Here is a 20,243-nt window from a genome sequence, read left to right as displayed (position 1 = left end):
CATTGTGTTCATTATCTCCAAGACTGAAATTCCCAGACAACTGAAGGAGGTCTTAGTCCTCCACATTAGCATTCTTTTAACCACACACATAACACAGCAGAAAGCCACAAAATCGGTGAGTGTGAAGTGCGGGTGCTTATAGAGGGAGGAAAGTGGGGGCTTGAGTGATAGAGGGGTGCTGGTTTTTTGCTTTGGGTAAGCTTCAGTGATAAGAGGGTTTGAAGTGAAGATTGCAGCTGCATGGGTGATCTTCAATATCTCCCTATCTCTATACACTAGCTTCACTAAAGAGTCTCCCAACATTTTTCACAGGAGTTAATCCTGGAAGATATCTCCTTGCTGCGAGTCAATAGGGAACAGCTGGGAGGCTCTTCTACAGCAATGTGGATTCCGCCCTGGACCCTATGCGGGTTGCCTGTGTTCAGCGATGGTCCCCCCCCCTCGCGGCACAGTGGCGCGGACGCGTTAGCCTGACTGGGACAAGGACAATAGTGGCTCTCCCTATAAACCTGCGCAGGCATATTGCCCACGCTCTGGCTGAAACTTTTGCTGAGATAACTGCAGACGATTACCGCGACGTGATAGACCACATCAATGGGCTATTCCACATCTAGGCTGGCATGCATACAGCCCGAACCCCCCTTCCTCCCCAGAAACATTTCCACCCAGAAAATAAAAGCCGCTTACCGGTAACCCGCTGCTCTGCTTGTCCTTCTGCAACTGCTGGCTGCTGCGATTGGGTACTTTCCTCCTGGCTTGAGAAGAGCTCCTGGCTGCATGCCTCAAGGGACTCTGGGGTGTCTTCTGGGGTGTCACTCGCGTATTCCTCCCCCCCCCCGCCTCCGCCGCCTCCTCCTCCTCCTCCTGTCCCCCACCCAGCTCAGAAGTGTCCATCGTGGTCCTGGGATTGGCAGTGGGGTCACCCCCAAGTATCGCATCCATCTCCCTGTAAAAACGGCAGGTCGTGGGGGCAGCTCCGGATCGGCGATTACCCTCGCGGGCTTTGTAATAGGCACTCCGCAGCTCTTTAACTTTCACCCTGCATTGTAGTGCGTCCCGATCATGGCCCCTATCCAGCATGGACCTTGATACCTGCTCAAAGATATCGTAATTCCTACGGCTGGAGCGCAGCTGGGACTGCACAGCTTCCTCCCCCCAAACACTAATGAGGTCCTGCAATTCGCCAGTGCTCCATGCTGGGGCTCGTTTGCCGCATGGAGGCATGGTCACCTGTAAAGATTAACTGATTGCACTCCACACACACCTGGCTGCAGCAAACAGGAAGGAGATTTTTAAAATTCCCGGGGCATTTAAAGGGCGGGTCACCTGAGGCAAGAGCAGTAGAGTGCAAACTGATGAGCAGAGTGGCTGAACAGGAATTCTGGGATAACTCCTTATTCCCTGGAGGACAATTAAAGCGCTGGTGAGTGTCCACACCTGCTGAGCAGCGCTGGATCACCAGCGCTGCACTCCTTATACCCCAACCCTGATGGGTTTTCAGCCAGCGCTGCAACCAGGGAGTTGCAGCGCTGGTTGTGCCCTGCAAGTGTGGACGGGGTGTAATTGCAGCGCTGGAAAGCCTCCACCAGCGCTGCAACTTGTAAGTGTAGCCAAGCCTTTAGAAAGACAATGATTCTATGATTCTAAGGTGGGTGAGGTCATACCTCTTATTGACCAATTTCTGTTGGGAACTGAGACAGGCTTCTCAGGTCTGTGAAAAGTACTCAAGTGCCACAGCTAAATATGAGGTGGAACAGATTATTGAAGCAGTTAACACATTTCAAGGGACCAGTCAAGGTGAAGTGGCCTGTTAACAGCCCTCCATTCATAGGGAGGAAAGGAAGGGCATGGGGAGCAGCTGGGGGAAGTTGGTAGTGGATTATTGTAATAAACTATAAATCCAGTATCTCTATTCAGTCCATGATTTTTAGAGCCTAGCAAAGTTATGAATTTAAGCTCTCAGGCTTGTCTTTTGAGGGAATTGTGCAGGCTTCTTTGAGGATGAGGACTGCGAGGTTGGATATAGAGTGATCACTTCGGGAAAAGTGTTCACCCACAGGTGCTTGGGTGTGTTTTGTCTTTGGAAGGCTCTTGTCAGCTTCGCTTTCTGCAAGTGAAATTTGCACAAGCTTTTCTGGGGGGCTGCTGAGACACAGTGCCTGGTCCCCCACCAGATCTGGGAGGAAGAGCCTCCCACTGTACAGACTACCCTGAGGCGAGGGACCTCAGTTTTCCATGGTGTCTGACTCTTGGGCAGCCTGGCTTTGCCAGAGCTTCCAGGGCCCCTGCTGTAGAGCGGGGACTCTAACTGGGGGTGGCTCCAGGGGCCCTGGAAGCTCCTGAGAACCTTGGATTGAGCCCAGACTTACAGGGCTTCCCAAACTGCCTGCTGAGAAACCAGGAGCATGGAAGCCCTGAGACTCTCTTGGGATTGGTGACAGCACTGCTATGTGGACTGCCCTGGGCCAGGGACCCCCAGGGCTTCCAGACTCATGGGCAGAGGGCTCCCTAAACTGACACTAGTGTTTGTTTTGGAAACATGTCAGTGTTACTGAAATGAATTTGGTGTGCATGTGTGTGTGGGGATTTCTGGTTCATGGGACACTTGCACAGATTTTGATTCATTCCTTTTTGTAATGAAACCAAATTGTAAAAACGCAAAATTTCCCATAAACCAGAAATCCCATGTTTTGGCCAGTTCTTCTCTTCCCAGTCCAAGAGTCTGGGATAGGTATCTGGTTGTGCTCTGGTTTGGAAATATCCAATGGGAAGCTGGTCGAACACCTGGATAAGCCTCTAAACCTTTTTCTTCTTTTTTGCAGTCCTGGGCGGCAGGAGACATCGTCAGCTGTCTGATAGACCTGGATGAGGGGACCATTGCTTTCTGCCTGTAAGCATCTTTGCAGGGCTCCCTGCTGCATTGACTAGCTCTGCTTAATATAAATATTCCTCTTTCCTCTATTCTCAGCAGATTCTGCCAGGCCTTGGTTGAGCTCCTCCTGGCAACCGCCAGGAATATTGTACTCCCATGGCTGAACCCTTGGCCAAAGTAGCAGCTTGGTAGGGTACTTACCCTTTCTCCCTGGCTCCTAATAGTCATGGAACCCAAATGGTTTACTTCTGCGCATGACTTAAAGGGTCTGTCTCTGGTGCAGAACTAACACAGGGGAATGGTGCTTGGGTTAACCTAGCCCAGATGTGAGCAGCCACACTGCGAAGACCTGGTCAAGTTATTGGGTCCATACCTAAGTTCCCTGTAAGCTGCGCAGTCGCACAGCAGCCTATTAAGCACGGTGCAGGCGCTCAGGGCTGTGGCAGGGAGAGATGCCTTTTCCCCAGTCCTGGGCCTGCTGTCGCTGGGGGAGAGGCGCTCCTCCCCACTGACCCTGGCCCTGGGCCTCTGCGGGCGGGGGAGAGGTGCCCCTCCTCACTGGCCCCATCCCAGCCCAGCCCCGTGCCTGCCGCAGCTGGTGGAGAGGTGCCTATTCTCCTCAGCCCAGGTGCTGCTGTGGGGAGAGAGAGCTCGGGGAAGTCCTCTTTCCCTGCTGTAGCCCTGGGGCAGCCTGTCCTGCACCCCAAACCCCTCATTCCTAGTCCCACCCCAGAGCCTGCAACCCCAGCTGGAGCCCCCACACTCTGAACCCCTTGGCCCCACCCCCTCCGCATGAATTTTGTGACACATCACCTCCATATTGGTTCACATAACAAAATTCGTTCCGCACATGTGTGGGGGAAAAATTAGAGGGAACACTGGTCCACACTGGTGCTGCACTCCTCCGAGTGTGTTGCTAGGACTACTAGGGGCATATCCCATAGTTCTTAGCACTGCAGTAAGCTGAGATCCTCTGATGGTTTTGCAGTGAGTCATGGGAGAACTTGTCTGTCCTGGGCACATGAGGAATTGTGGGAAGGTATTGGAGTACTATTGGCATGAACCTGTTTCCTTACTGCAAACTGCGTGGGTTACAAGCCCAAGTGAAAGCAGCACCTGGGCTTTAGCAAATAGCCCCAGATGAGCTAGCTGGTCTGAGTTGAAAGCTCTGTCAAATGTAGGTCAGAGGTTTGTGTGTACATGGGAGCCAGGTTAACTTTGTAGTGAAGACAGCTTAAAGCAGTCCAAGGGTTCAGGCTGTGCCCTCAGGAGTGGGGCAGTGCTGCTAGGCGTGGTGAGGAATCACTCAGGTTCTCAGGCCTCTGGGTCAGGTGTCTGTGGCATTGCATGGAGTTCTGCACCATTGCAATATTGCACTTGTGAAAACTCCCCCTGCCCCATTCCATGGACTCCCCTGCAGCAGTAGCTATCTGACAGATGCAGAGCTGCTGCAGGCACGCAAAGTGGTGAGCTAATGGGAGGGGCAAGTCTGCATCAGATCTTGGTTTTAAACTTCTAAAAGGCTGGTACAAAGCTAGAGAACTAGACATAGGGGCGTGCTGGAATTAGCTGTTAAAGGGAGCTGCAAAGCAGACTGTGAATGGAGCTTGTTCTTTGCACTATCTGGTGGCTACAGAAAGCCTGAAAGATGTCTTCAGAAACGCTTTTTTCTGCTTGTGTTTTCTGTGAGAAATTCCATTCGTATCTAGCCTGGAAGACTCTGGGGCTGGAGAACTAGTAAAATAATAGTGCATAAGGCTGGAGAGTGAAAGTTGAGTGAGTGAGGAAAGGGAGCTCCAGTCAGACTGTCTAATGCTGCTGTAAATTGAACAGCTGTTTATCTTCAGTGACTCTTTGTTAAAGAGTCTATCCCTAGCCCTCTAATTAAAGGGTGAGAGTTCCAAATATGCCACCCACACCCTCCAGCCATCCTGTGGGGAGGGGTGGTGGTGGGGGAACCCTTGGAGGCTGCCTTTGGGTCTTTTTTGCTGCTTTCCAATGGATAATCTCATTTAAAAAAAAAAATCCCTCGAAGGTGACCTTTAAACTCAATCCCAGGCAGCTATGTGACGAAGGGTAGATGAGCTCCCCCCTTCTGGGGCACTTAGGGTGTAACAGCCTTTACTCCTGTTCCTGTTGAGTGTGAGGCACCCGCTGGCAGGTGGGCAGAGCACTCACCCCCCTTTTCTCCGGGGCCAGGGCAAGTTGGGGGTTGCTGGGCTTCGCTCTATGACAGCTGGTTGATTGGCAAAACAGGTCCAGTGGAGTGTGGCAGTATTCTCTCCAGGGAATGGGAATCTCCGGTGTGGAGCAAACTGCTGCTGGGTGCCGGCTAGGGGAGGGGAGTCCAGCAAGTGGTGAGTGTTTCTGATGCACGGCAAGGACTGAATGCAGGTGCTTTGTGGAGAAGATGCTCTAACGCTGCACAATAATACAGACTGCAGGTGTGTGAACTGCAGTGTCCACCAAAGTGTGCTGCACTGTAGCTGCGGTGTGGATGCTGCTGGCATGAACTGCAAGGTGCCTAGTTTGCTCTGTGTACACAAGACTACGTTAATGTAAAATAGAATAATGGAAGCATAGGACTGGAAGAGACTTCAAGAGGTCATCTAGTCCAGTCCCCTGCACTCATGGCAGGACTAAGTTCACGTCAGCAGTATCCAGTGCAGTTACATCACAGAACTTCAGTGCATGCTGCAGTTTGCACCCCTGTAGTACAGCTCATGGCCCCTCCCTCCTAATTACATTGGCACCAGGGTTTGCTTCCTCCTGCCAGGAACTGGGAGCAGCACCATGGGAACACATTGCTGTTGGACCTGGTGGGCAAAGCACAGGGCATTTTCTGGCCCTGAAAAGTAAAGCCTATGGAGGGGCTGATGTTGAGAGTTCAGGGGCGCTGTGGGTGCCCAGCATCTGCAGACCAGGCCCTGCTGGAGTCCATCTAGGCAAAGGGCCCCTACTGGGGACAACGTCCTTCACCCAGGTGTGTCTGTTTTCAGTATTCCTTGCTAAACAGGTTAGCAAAGTGTTACCCTGCAATGCCTGTCCAAGGCCAGGCTCCTGTACATGTGAGCTGTCCTGTGGGCTTAGTGCTGGTGGCATGGCACAAGCACTCTGCAGCACAATGGGACTGAATTCCATAGCAGTGCTAACTTGGTCTCTGTGTGACATCCCTCAAATTCCCACCCCCAGGCCCACAGCCATGGCTCTGGAGAAAATCCTCTTCAACATAACTTGCTTGATTTTGATGCTGGGTTCTTGTTGTGCTTGCTGACTGCAGGGGCCTTGGCAGCACCGATTATGCCCAGGCCTGCCAATCTGTGTTGGAGAGGGGGCAGCTTGTAACCAGCAGCTCATCTGCAGCTGCCTTGCTGCTCTGGCTGTACTTCCAGCTCCCTGGCTCCAGTTCTACGTCTCTGACACCCCCCCACCAATTGCCTGGCACCATAGATCTGTGCAGGGAATATACACTGGGGACCAAGAGGCAGCTGCAGGCAGGCCCCAGCCAGGCAAGGGGACAGGAAACAGCCTGATACAGCACAGGGTGAATTCTACAGCTGAAGTTGAATGTTGTGGTTGAGGAATTGGAGATCTGCGGGGCCCTGACATAGATGAACAGGGCAAATCACACCTGCTGAGTGTTATCTGTTATGTATTGGATACCATTATTGCTACACATTCCGTTCATGTTTTCAGGGTTACCACAGCACTAAAAGGGCTAGAGACACATTTTCTGAATGAGATTCTGGAGCGCACGTCTGGTATGGATTCGTGGGCCCCTGGTGCTTGGCGGTGATTTCCGTATCTGCCAGTGCACATCTTCCCCCTTGCTGTGTGATCACAGTAAATAAGGTCTATTGCCTCCTCCTCCAAACATGGTTTCTGAGTTAGATGAACCACTAACCTCTTCCAGGCTAGTTAAACCCCATGGGGGCTGTCTCTTCTTTCAGGAATGGTGTGTCTCTGGGAACAGCTTTCGATAACATCACCAGGGGAGCTGGCATGGCGTACTTCCCCGCTATCAGCCTCTCCTTCAAAGAATCAGTCGCTTTTAACTTCGGCAGCCGCCCACTCCGATATCCTTTCACCGTAAGCCTAGGGGAAGAACAGCCAGCACCTAGACCATGCTGGCTGAGGGGTGCTGAGTGCACAGGCCAAACTCTGCAATCCATGATCCTGCCCTCGCTTGTCCTGCTAAGATGCGCTCTTCGCTGCCCCTAGGGCGGGAAGTTAAGCAGGGGTGGCAATATGTAGGGCCTTCTCCTGTACTGGGGGTGTTCCACTTTGCTCTGAAGTGAAGTGGGTATAATGCTGCCTCAGCTGTAGGCTGACTGGTCTTGAGTACCAAGACCCCTTCAGTGTATCTTACTCAGTGTAGAAGCCCCAAAGGGGCCAGGAGTGTGGGCCCCTTTTGCTATGGGCCCTTCCCATCCTCCACTCCGGGCTGAGGGCGCTCTAATGTATCTCCTGGCCTGGCAAAAGTGCCTCACATGTTGGTGGGAGGGTTGGGAATGGCAGCCCATAGCTGTGTGGCTCTTGGGCCTGAGGATCCCAGAGGTGATCTCACTGAGATGCAGAAGGGTCCTAGCAGTACTTCAGTGAGCAAAGTCTGAAGTATTTGTACTTCCTGGTGGCCTCTTGGAATGTCTGTTACCTGCTTGGCACGCAGACTTGCAAGTCTCCTTGCAGAGCCAGTGGGGCAGGGCTTCTGTTGCGTTCTGGCTAGTAGACTTTTCTTAACACTCCAGCACTTATCCAGTGGAGGTCCTGCAGGACCCGCCCAGCGTGGACCTGGTGAAAGCTCACAAGCTGTTGGGCTATCTGAAGAATGTTATTCACATTGGGATAGACGTGTTGGTAAGTTGGCATCATCAGGTTAGTGAGGCTAAGATTCTAGGAAATTTGTGCTGCTGCCTTGCCGCTTTAAAAGCTCTTAAAACTCTGAGGATACTCCCTACCTTCAGGGGATGTGCTTGTGGGGGCTCCTGTGACTTGGTGACTCCTAATTGCCTATCACTCAATGGTTGTAATAGGTCATCTCTAGCTTGTTAAAATATTTTTTATTTGCAATGGTGATGTAGCCATGTTGGTCCCGGGACATTAGAGAGACAAGGTGAGTGAGGTCATGTCTCTTCCACCAACAGAAGCTGGTCCAGTAAGAGAAGTTTTCGAACTGCACAGAGGAGTTCTTCAGGTCTGGGAAAGGTCCTCAAAGTTGCAGCTAAATACAAGGTGGAACAGATTAAACGTAAGGGGTTAACACACATTGCAAGAAACCACTTTAAACAAAGTGGTCAATTAATACCTCTGCATTATCAGAAGCAAGCTCTCCACAGACCAGGACTCACAAACTCAAAGGCACCAGACTCTGGCAGAACAAAGGATGCAAAACCTACAGACATAGCTCCACCGTTAAGATCAGTACCCCCATAACACTTTTTAGGATCCATGGGTCCTACATATGTCTATCACAACCTGTGGTATACTTCATCCCATGCATCAAATGCCCCCATAACACCAATGTGGGCAAACTTGCACAGAAAAATGATAAAAGTCTAAAACACCCTCGCACTTGTGGGGAATGCCTTTCCCAAAGCGATCTCTCCATGTCTTACCTCTCAGTCCTCATCCTCAAAGGAGCAAAGAGTCCTGTGGCACCTTATAGACTAACAGACATATTGGAGCATGAGCTTTTGTGGGTGAATACCCACTTCATCGGATGCATGTCAAAGGAAACCTGCACAACACCTTCAAAAAATAAGCCTGGGAACATAAATTCATAACTCTGCTGGACTCAAAGTCTTGGTCTACATGCAAAGTTGGGTCTTTTAAGCTGCCTTGTGTTGACCTAGTTGTGCATGTGTCTACACTTAAGCATGTGTCCCACTGATGTAAGCACCCTGTTACAGCCACACAGATTCACCACTTCCCTAGGGGGCACTGAGCCATGGTCGATGTATGGAGGTGGCTGCAGCATGAATGTAGACACTGCGTTACTTATGTCTACCCTAACAGCCCTCCAGCAGCTGTCCCACAATGCCCGACACTGACCACTGTGGTGACAATTGTGAACTCCACTGCCTAGGGGTCACAGAGACCGGAAGGCCCCCCACTACCTCTTTAAAGCCCTGTGAATTTTTGAAATGTCTTTTCTTGATTGGCTTGACGAACACATCAAGCAGCTCTCTATTGTGTGCAACTGCCCAGCTCACCGTGCCAGCTACGTGCTCCAGACACTCTGGCTTGGAGTAGACAGGAGCTATTGGATTCCTGGACCTGTGGGGAGAAGAGGCTCTGCAGGCACAGCTACGGACCAGTAGTAGAAATCTGGACATCCATGAGCAGATTGTATGGGGGATGCAGGAGAAGGGGTACAACAGGGACTAGCACCATGGTGTGGGAAAGTGTAACAATGCAACAGGTGTATCAGAAAGCCAGGGAGGCCAACAGTCAATCCATTGCCAAGCTGCAGACCTGCTGCTTTTACAAAGAGACGCATGCCATACTCTGCGGAGACCCCATCACCAACCCACAGACCATCAGGGATACCTCCAAGGAGCCTGAGCCATAGGCCCCTGGCGTGAACAGTGAGGAGGTGGAGGAAGAAGAGGATGGGGAATGTGCAACTAGGGGGTCCAGCTATGCCACGAGCCAGGACCTGTTTGAGATTCCACTGCAGTCCCAGCTTTCGAGCATGGGCGAGCCCGATGTAAGGGAAGGAACCTCAGGTAAGTGTATAATTGTATTTTCCATTACAAAGCTATACTGATGGTGCTCCCATCTTAACAGGACACAACTATCAACTTTTCATTAATTTACTTGTACAAGAAGAGGTAGAGGTGGAACAAAGAGGTAGCATTATCATCTGCTTTTCAGTGCCCTGTAGAGTTAAGCGGGGTGTGGGGGGGGTGCGCACGCCAAGCAGTTTATGCACACAGGGATGTTCCTTGAATCTTCCTGAGAGATCTTGGTGAAACTTTCATGGAGGTTCTCTGGAATCCTCTCCCAAAGGTTTCTAGGGATGACGGCCTTATTACTTCCTCCTCGGTAGGACACTTCCCACTGCATTCAGCAATAACTTCAGCAGGCACCATTGCAGTGCATAGGCAAGCAGCATACCACCACTCCCAAGAGCAGGAGATGGGTGGTGGTGGTCAGGGACTCCCTCCTAAGGGGGATGGAGTCATCCATCTGCCGTCCAGACCAGGAAACTTGAAGTGTGCTGCTTGCCTGGAGCTAGAAATCAGGATGTGATGGAGTGTCTCCTGAGACTTGATCAAGCCCTCTGACCGCTACTCCTTCCTACTTCTCCATGTGGGCACCCATGATACTGCCAAGCATGATCTTGAGTGGATCACTGCAGACTATGTGGCTCTGGGAAGAAGGATAAAGGAGTTTGAGGTGCAAGTCGTTTCTTGTCCATCCTTGCTGTTGAAGGAAAAGGCCCAGGTATGGACCATCAAATTGTGGAAGTAAATGCATGGTTAAACAGGTGGTGTCGGAGAGAAGGCTTTGGATTCTCGGACCATGGAATGTTCCAGGAAGAAGGATTGCTAGGAAGAGATGGCATCCATCTAATGAAGAGAGGGAAGAGCATCTTCGCAGGCAGGCTTGCTAACCTGGTGAGGAGGGCTTTAAAGTAGGTTTGCCGGGGGATGGAGACCTAAGCCCTCAGGTAAGTGGGGAGGTGGGATACCAGGAGGAAAACAAGGAGGAGGGTGCAACAGGGGAGGCCTCCTGATTCATACTGAGAAAGTAGGGCAGTCGGCTAGTTCTGTTAGGTGCCTGTACATGAACGCAAGAAGCCTGGGAAACAAGCAGGAAGAACTAGAAGTCTTGGCACAGTCAAGGAACTATGACATGATTGGAATAACAGAGACTTGGTGGGGTAACCCACATGAGTGGAGCACTGTCATGGATGGGTATAATCTGTTCAGGAAGGACAGGCCCGGGAGAAAAGGTAGAGGAGTTGCACTGTATGTAAGAGAGCAGTATGATTGCTCAGAGCTCCAGTATGAAACTGCAGAAAAGCCTGTTGAGAGGCTTTGGGTTAAGTTTAGAGGCAAGAGCAACAAGGGTGATGTCGTGGTGGAGTCTGCTATAGGCCACCAGATCAGGAGGATGAGGTAGACAATGCTTTCTTTGGACAACTAACAGAAGTTTCCAAATCACAGGCCCCGGTTCTCATGGGGGACTTCTGTCACCCTGACATCTGCTGAGAGAGCAATACAGCAGTGCACAGACAATCCATAGAGTTTTTGGAGAGTGTTTGGGACAACTTCCTGATGCAAGTTCTGGAGGAACCAACTAGGGGCCGTGCGCCTCTTGACCTGCTGCTCACAAACAAGGCGAAATTTGTAGGGGAAGTAGAAGTGGGTGGCAACCTGGGCAGCAGTGCCCATGAGATGGTAGAGTTCAGGATCCTGACAAAATGAAGAAAGGAGAGTAGCAGAATATGGACTCTGGACTTCAGAAAAGCAGACTGACTCCCTCAGGGAACTGATGGACAGGATCCCCAGGGAGGCTAATATGAGGTGGAAAGGAATTCAGGGGAACTGGCTTTATTTTAAAGTAGCCTTATTGAGGGTGCAGGAACAAACCATTCCAATGTGCAGAAAGAATAGCAAATATGTCAGGCAACCAGCTTGACTTAACGGAGAAATCTTCGGTGAGCTTAAACACAAAAAGGAATCTTGCAAGAAATGGAAACTTGGACAGATGACTAAGGAGGAGTATAAAAATATTGCTCGAGCATGCAGGGGTGTAATCTGGAAGGCCAAAGCACAATTGGAGTTGCAGCTAGCAAGGGATGTGAAGGGTAATAAGGGTTTCTACAGGTATGTTAGCAAGAAGAAGAAGGTCAGGGAAAGTGTGGGACCGTTACCGAATGGAGGAGGCAACCTAGTGACAGATGATGTGGAAAAAGCTGAAGTCTGAATGCTTTATTTGCCTCAGTCTTCACAGAACAGGTCAGCTCCCAGACTACTGCACTGGGCAGCACAGTATGGAGAGGAGGCGAGCAGCCCTCAGTGGTGAGAGAACAGGTTAAGGACTATTTAGAAAAGCTGGACATGCATAAGTCCATGGGGCCAGATCTAATGCATCTGAGGGTGCTGAGGGACTTGGCTGATGTGATTGCAGAGCCATTGGCCATTATATTTGAAAATGTGGTGATCTCAGGGGAGGTTCTGGACGATTGGAAAAAGGCTAATGTAGTGCCCATCTTTAAAGAAGGGAAGAAGGAGAATCCGGGGAACTACAGACTGGTCAGCCTCACCTCAGTCCCTGGAAAAATCATGGAGCAGGTCCTCAAGGAATCCATTTTGAAGCAGTTGGAGGAGAGGAAGGTGATCAGGAACAGTCAGCATGGTTCCACCAAGGGCAAGTCATGCCTGACCAACCTGATTGCCTTCAGTGGTGAGATAACTGGCTCTGTGGATATGGGGAAAGCAGCGGACGTGATATACCTTGACTTTAGCAAAGCTTTTGATAGTCTCCCACAGTATTCTTGCCAGCAAGTTAAAGTATGGATTGGATGAATGGACTATAAGGTGGATAGAAAGCTGGCTAGATCATTGGGCTCAACTGGTAGTGATCAACGGTTCGATGTCTAGTTGGCAGCCGGTATCAAGCGAAGTGCCCCAGGGGTCTATCCTGGAGCTGGTTTTGTTCAGCATCTTCATGAAATGATTTGGATGATGGGATGGATTACACCAGGGGTTCTCAAACTGGGGGTTGGGACCTCTCAGGGGATTGTGAGGTGGTTATATGGGGGTCATGAGTTGTCAGCCTCCATTCCAAATCCCGCTTTGCCTCCAGCATTTATAATGGTGTTTAAAATGTATTTAAGTGTTTTTAATTTATAAGGTGGGTTGCAGTCAGGGGCTTGCTATGTGAAAGGGGTCACGGGTACAAAAGTTTGAGAAACACTGGATTACACCCTCAGCAAGTTCGTGGATGACACTAAGCTCGGGGGAGAGGTAGATATGTTTGAGGGTAGGGATACGGTCCAGAGTGACCTAGACAAATTGAAGGATTGGGCCAAAAGAGATCTGATGAGGCTCAACAAGGACAAGAGCAGAGTCCTGCACTTAGGACAAAAGAATCCCATGCACAGCTGCCGGCTGTGGACTGACTGGCTAAGCAGCAGTTCTGCAGAAAATGATCTGGGGATTACAGTGGCCAAGAAGCTGGATGTGAGTCAACAGTGTGCCCTTGTTGCCAAGAAGGTTAATGGCATATTGGGCTTCATTAGTAGGAGCATTGCCAGCAGATCGAGGGAAATGATTATTCCCCTCTATTTGGCACTGGCGAGGCCACATCTGGGGTATTGTGTCCAGTTTTGGGCTCCCTACTACAGAAAGGATGTGGACAAATTGGAGAGAATCCAGCGGAGGGCAGTGAAAATGATTAGGGGGCTGGGGCACATGACTTATGAGGAGAGACTGAGGGAACTGGGCTTATTGGCTGGGTAGCAGTTCTGCAGAAAAGGACCTAGGGGTTACGGTGGACGAAAAGCTGAATATGAGTCAACAGTGTGCCCTTGTTGCCAAGAAGGCTAATGGCATTTTGGGTTGTATAAGTAGGGGCATTTCCAGCAGATCAAGGGATGTGATCATCCCCCTCTACTCAGCACTGGTGAGGCCTCATTTGGAGTACTGTGTCCAGTTTTGGGCCCCACACTACAAGAAGGATGTGGATAAATTGGAGAGAGTCCAGCGGAGGGCAACAAAAATGATTAGGGGGCTGGAGCACATGACTTATGAGGAGAGGCTGAGGGAACTGGGATTGTTTAGTCTGCAGAAGAGAAGAATGAGGGGGGATTTGATAGCTGCTTTCAACTATCTGAAAGGGGGTTCCAAAGAGGATGGATCTAGACTGTTCTCAGTGGTAGAAGATGACAGAACAAGGAGTAATGGTCTCAAGTTGCAGAGGGGGAGGTTTAGGTTGGATATTAGGAAAAACTTTTTCACTAGTAGGGTGGTGAAGCACTGGAATGGCTTACCTAGGGAGGTGGTGGAATCTCCTTCCTTAGAGGTTTTTAAGGTCTGGCTTGACAAAGCTGTGGCTGGGATGTTTTCGTTTGGTTGGTCCTGCTTTGAGTAGAGGGTTGGACTAGATGACCTCCTAAGGTCTCTTCCAACCCTAATCTTCTATGATTGTATCCAGTTCTGGGTGGCTTCATGATGCCAACAGCAGCTGTGCTTTGTGCCTTTTGTTAGCTCAGGAGTGAGAGATCTGCTAAAATCACTATTGTGTCTGGAAAACTGCCAGTATTGAATGCCATTGCCCTGTACTTGGTTTCATGGAGCCAAGCAGTTCCCTCTGCATTTCGCTCACCCCTTGCGAGCCGTACTCACCATGGCTGGTGCTGAGTGGGTGGTCATGCACAAGCACTCCAAAGCAGAAGTGTCAATTTACACAGACATGTCTTGTTTTAAAGCTTTAGGGGAGCAAGAGAAGGGAGTTCTGAATCTTAACGTTCATTTTCCATTGGGACTATATCAACAGTGGTACTTGGGTGTGTTATCTCTCTCTGCTGCCGTTGCGGCTTTGTGGGGTTCCCACTCCATGCCTGCAGGACACCTGAGCCAGGTGAGGGGAAAGGAGGATCCGGAATGGCATGTTCAATGAGATCCTGCAAGCCAGTGCTGCATCAGAGTGTGAGCACAGGGCCTGGAGTGTGAACACTGCAGACAGCCTGGAGAAGAAAGGAAAGGCCCAGGAGTCCCACCAGGAAAAGGAGAGGGAGATGTACCAGGATGCAGTGGGCTTCTTTTGCAGCAAATATAGGTGCTGCAGACTTTTGTAGACATACAGGTTCAATAATCCGGGGCTCGTCTCCCTTTGCGGTCAATGGAGAACTCCACTGCAGCACCTCCTGACATCCCCCTCAATGTTCCTCATGACATCAGGGGCTGCATCCCTACCCTACGACTCCACCCTGAGAGATATTAAGGACAACCTCGGCTTCATGTGCACTGACCTGTGATAGCCACAGTTGCTGTAGGTGTAGGTAAAATGGACATGAATGTTTTCTCTTTAAGTTTTGTTCCGTTAATTAAGTTTTTAGTGTATTTGCTTTTAAATGGCACAGATTTCTTTACACTGGGTTTGTGACCGAATAAAATCCGGTCTGGAAAATAATTCCTCTTCATAAGTTCACAAAATATGCTTACAGCCTGCCTAGCAGTTCTGAAAGCACCCACTTGTTACTGTACAGCGGGACACAGCTTGTCAGATCAGTGACAAAAACTGTAATAATCAAATGTACAGCAAATGCTGCAAAATTAATAAGATGTGTACGAAGCAGCATACAATTCCTAACAAGCACCCAAACAGCAGGGCCAGGTAGCACCTTTCAGTGCTCTCCAGCCACTCCTTGTCATCCCAAGTCTGCATGATGATGTGATCCCATCAGTCAGTGCTCATTCCTTGGGCCCAGAAACAGCACTCCATCATCTGTAGCTCCTCTCTGAACTGCACCTACCACCTTGAATTGGCAATCCATCTTCCAAGCAATCAGCGTGTTCTCCACTGATTTGATGGTTCTTGTGGCTCTGGAAATGCCAGAGGATAGTTCATCCTATACTTGCAATCCTTGTGACAATAGTGCAGAGCTGGGCAGGCTCCATACTGCTGTCAGATACCGGACTGTGAGGAGGGCTGCATAGGTTCATAGGATTTTTAAAACAAATGCAAAAATTATGGGATATAGATGATATTATGTGGTGGAGACAGTTGCAAGCTGTGAAGTTAACCCCTTGTTCTTCGAGTGATTGCTCCTATGCATTCCAGTTAGGTGTGCGCGCCGTGCGTGCACGGCTCTTCTGAACATTTTTACCCTAGCAACTCCGGCGGGCCGGCTGGGCGCCCCCTGGAGTGGCGCCGCTATGGCGCTGAATATATACCCCAGCCGGCCCGTCCGCTCCTCAGTTCCTTCTTACCGCCCGTGACGGCCAGTTGGAACAGTGGAGTGCTCTCTTACCTCCACAGCCCTAGCCTTTCTCCATTTCTTCAGTGTACATAGTTGGTTAACTTAGTTTAGTTGTTAGATTAGTTGAATAAGTTTAGTTAGTTATAGTATAATAAGGGAATTAGAGGGGTTAGCCCCTCTTCTTCCACAACCGGTGTGGGCTCATGCCCAAGGCACCGGGGTTTAAGCCCTGTGCGGCTTGCCAGCGGCACATGCCCGTTGGCGACCCGCACGACTCCTGCCTCGGGGAATCTCACAGGACAGATAAGTGCCCGATCTGCACGGCGATTAAGCCGCGCACCAGAAAGGAGCGGGACTCTCGCCTCAAGCAGCTCCTTACGGAGGTGGCACTTCAGCCTCCCGCGCTGTCCCCGGCGGCACCGAAATCGTCCTCGGCGCACAGCGCACCAGCGGCACCGAGCCGCCCCGGTACCGACACTGCTCGATCTTCGCAGACGGCACCGACGTCCCGGCACCGTTCCCTCTCTCCACCGAGGAAGCAGAAGACGGCGCACTCGGCTTCTAAGCCTCCTGCTTCGGGACAGCCTACCCAGCCATCACCGGCACCTCTGGCACCGGCTGTGGTGGTGCACAAGCCGTGCACGGTTCCGTTGACTCCGGCACCTCAAGAGCCGTCGAGTCCGGTACCTCCCTGCTCCCCGGTGCCAACCGCGGTCGAGCTGCATCTCCCATCCATGCCCGAGACCTTCTCGACGGCGAGAGCTTATCGAGCTCACAGAGGCACCGAGCCTCCGGCCCCCGGCACCGCCGGTGCGGGCTGTTCAGTCGGTGGGCAAGCCGGCAATGATGCGGCCCCTGACCCCTGACAGACGGGATAGATGGCGCTCCAAGTCTCGGACCCGGTCCCGATCCAGGAAACGGTCGCCGTCACCGGTACCGCTCCCCGTCTCGGCACCGGTCGCAGTCCCGGTACCGCTCAGCATCGCGGTACCAGTCGCGCTCCCGGCGACGCTCACGGTCCCAGTCACCGGACCGACAGTACCGTAGGAGGTCTGGCTCCCGGTACCGTTCTCGGCACCGTGACTCCCGAAGCCGCTCCCGTCACCGTCGATCGAGGTCGCGGTCATGCTCCCGGTACCGAGGCAATCGACGTCGCAGTGCCAGGATGGAGATCGGGACCGGTCGGCACCAATCCTCGGCACCGTCCGGGGACAAACTGCCACCTTCCACGGCGCACTCCATCCGTGCCTCTGCCCCCCCGTGGCCTTCGCGTCAGCCGTCAGTCGCCTCTCAGGCGGGCAGCGGGAGAGATCTCCGGGCTGGCACCCAGAACCAGGACCTTGGACCACAGCAGTGGGTTTTTTGGGTCCCCTGGGCCTACCATGAGCCCCAAGGGCTCCCTTTCCCCCCCGCGTCCCGCGGGTGCTGAACACAGGGTGCCAGAAGCCACAGTGAGCAGGCCTTCCCCATCACCACCGGGTGAGGCCCTGTCGCCGCCTGGTCCCGCAGAGCATCCGGGGCACGATACAGCTTCCCACCCCCCTGAGCAACCACCGGCAGATGTGGTGGTCCAGACTCTATCCTCATCTTCCTCATCGGATGAGGCGGTGGCGGGGGCCTCTACGGCGGACCCTCCTCCGATTGACTTGCGGGCCCACCAGGACCTTCTTCGCAGGGTGGCGAAGGCTATTGACCTCCCAGTGGCGGAGGTCCTGGAGGACGAAGACCCGGTGACCAACGTGATCGGAGCCGAGGCCCCGTTGCGGGTGGCCCTCCCGTTTATCCGGACTATTCAGAAAAATGCCACTACCATCTGGCAGTCACCGGCGTCCGTCCCTCCTACCGGCCGGGATGTCGAACGAAAATACTCAGTCCCCCCCACCGGATACGAGTATTTGTACACCCACCCCACTCCAGACTCCCTCGTCGTGCAGTCTGTTAATGACCGTGAGAGGCATGGACAGCCAGCCCCGGCGCCAAAGTCCAAGGACGCCAGGCGCATGGACCTGTTGGGCCGAAAGGTGTATTCGGCGGGGGGTCTCCAGCTCCGGATTGCCAACCAGTTGGCCCTCCTAGCTTGTTACACCTTTGACATTTTCGTGTCCCTAACTAAGTTCTCGGAGCTGATCCCGACGGCTTCCTGACAGGAGTTCTCCGCTCTCGTCGAAGAGGGCAGAAAAGCCTCCCGGTCCTCCATCCAGGCTGCTCTGGACTTGGCGGACTCAGGGGCCAGAATTTTGGCCTCAGGAGTGACCATGCGGCGCATCTCCTGGCTGCAGTCCTCCACCTTGCCGCCGGAGGTGCAATATACCCTACAGGACCTCCCCTTTGAGACTCACGGTCTGTTCTCGGAGAAAACGGACTCCAGGATTCAGACCCTCAAGGATGGTCGTATCGCTATTCGCACTCTGGGTATGCACACACCGGCTACCCAGAGGCGCTCATTCCGGCAACAATAGCCCTACCAGCCTTTTACCCAGGCCAGATCGCGGTCGTATAATAGTCGGCTAAATGGTCTAAACCGCCGTAGGCCATCCGGCAGCAGGCGCAACCAGGCCCAGCCGTCGTCTAAGGCCCCGCAAGGGCCCAAGCAGGCGTTTTGACGGGACGCCCGAGGACAGCCCATCAGTCTCTTCCCCGGATCCTTCCCGTTTATTTTGCAACCGCCTTTCTCACTTCCTCCCAGCGTGGTCCCGAATAACGACAGACAGCTGGGTACTTCATACTGTCCAGCACGGGTATCGCCTTCAGTTTATTTCGCTCCCACCCACCCTCCCCGTCCCTCTTCAGGGACCCCTCTCATGAGCAATTCCTCCTACAAGAGGTCGAGACTTTGTTGAGCTTGGGTGCCATAGAGGAGGTGCCGCACGATATGCGGGGCAGGGGATTCTATTCCCGTTATTTTCTCATCCCCAAGGCGAAAGGAGGTCTCAGGCCTATACTGGACCTCCGGGAGTGCAACAAGTACCTGGTCAAGCTCAAATTTCGCATGGTAACCCTGGGGTCCATTATCCCCTCCCTGGATCCGGGAGACTGGTTTGCCTCCCTCGATATGAAGGATGCGTACTTCCATATCGCGATCTACCCTCCCCATCGACGCTACCTGCGTTTCGTGGTCAACAGTGCGCACTACCAGTTTGTGGTACTACCCTTCGGCCTGTCCACCGCGCCGAGGGTCTTCACCAAGTGCATGGCAGTAGTTGCTGCAGACCTCCACCGTCATCGTGTTCACGTCTACCCGTATCTCGACGACTGGCTGGTTCGCGGACCATCCCGACAACTGGTAGCAGATCAAATGTCCGAAATACTATCCCTGTTTTGGGTACTGGGCCTTCTCGTCAATGCCGAAAAGTCCTCGTTGACTCCATCGCAGAGAGTGGAGTTCATCGGAGCGGTCCTCGACTCCACGGTAGCCAGGGCTTGCCTCCCTCGACCTCGGCACCAGATGATGGTCTCCATCATCCGAGACCTGCACACCTTTCCCACTACAACAGTTCGGTCCTGCCTACGCCTCCTGGGTCACATGGCATCCTGCACGTTTGTCACCGCCTACGCGAGACTGCGCCTTCGCCCATTTCAATCCTGGCTAGCGTCAGTGTACCGCCCGCACCGCGACTCCATAGACATGGTAGTCACGGTCACGAAGCCTACCCTCGATTCGCTCAGCTGGTGGCTGGACCCAGAGGTCGTGTGTGCAGGAGTCGCGTTCCGTCCTTCTCGTCCATCCGTCACACTGACCACGGATGCCTCAGCGTTGGGATGGGGGGCTCACTTGGGCGACCTTCACACACAGGGTCTCTGGTTGCCCCAAGAGCTCTCCCTCCACATCAACGTCCGGGAGCTGCGAGCGATCCACTTGGCGTGTCTCGCCTTCCGTGCCCGTCTGCAAGACCGCTGCGTGGCAGTGTTCACGGACAACACGACGGCGATGTTTTACGTGAACAAGCAGGGCGGAGCCCACTCCTCTGTGCTCTGCAAAGAAGCCATGCTCCTGTGGGACTTCTGCGTGACCCACTCGATTCGCCTGGAAGCGTCCTTTCTTCCAGGAGTGCAGAACACGCTGGCTGACCACCTCAGCAGATCGTTCCTCTCCCACGAGTGGTCTCTTCGTCCAGATGTGGTGCACACAATTTTCCGGAGGTGGGGGTTTCCCCAGATAGACCTGTTTGCCTCCAAGGAGAACAGGAAGTGCCATCTGTTTTGTTCATACCAGGGTCGCTCCCCAGGCTCCCTGTCGGACGCATTCCTCTGCTCCTGGACGGATCATCTCCTCTACGCCTTCCGTCCGTTCCCGCTCGTACACCGAGTGCTACTCAAGCTTCGGAGGGACAGGGCCCACGTCATACTTGTCGCTCCGGCCTGGCCGAGGCAGCACTGGTACACCCTGCTGCTCGAGCTCTCCGTTCGGGATCCCATTCCCCTTCCGTTATGGCC

At 52.6% G+C, this 20,243-nt stretch overlaps 1 protein-coding gene across 5 annotated transcripts in view; it reads left to right on the top strand.

Moving 5' to 3' along the window:
- LOC123375041 (E3 ubiquitin-protein ligase RNF123-like) overlaps positions 1-20,243 on the top strand; it is a 252,084-nt gene that overhangs the window by 27,854 nt on the left and 203,987 nt on the right. For all 5 annotated transcript variants that reach the window (XM_045025605.1, XM_045025602.1, XM_045025604.1 and 2 more), the window contains 3 exons: positions 2,823-2,890; positions 6,823-6,948; positions 7,624-7,729. In XM_045025605.1, coding sequence (XP_044881540.1) covers positions 2,823-2,890; positions 6,823-6,948; positions 7,624-7,729 — 300 coding nt within the window. The remainder of the gene's footprint in view (positions 1-2,822; positions 2,891-6,822; positions 6,949-7,623; positions 7,730-20,243) is intronic.

Source organism: Mauremys mutica, chromosome 7, assembly GCF_020497125.1.
Source record: "Mauremys mutica isolate MM-2020 ecotype Southern chromosome 7, ASM2049712v1, whole genome shotgun sequence".
NCBI lineage: Eukaryota > Metazoa > Chordata > Testudines > Geoemydidae > Mauremys > Mauremys mutica.
Note: the sequence above shows the minus strand (reverse complement) of the source record. Positions and strands in the feature narration are given on the sequence as shown.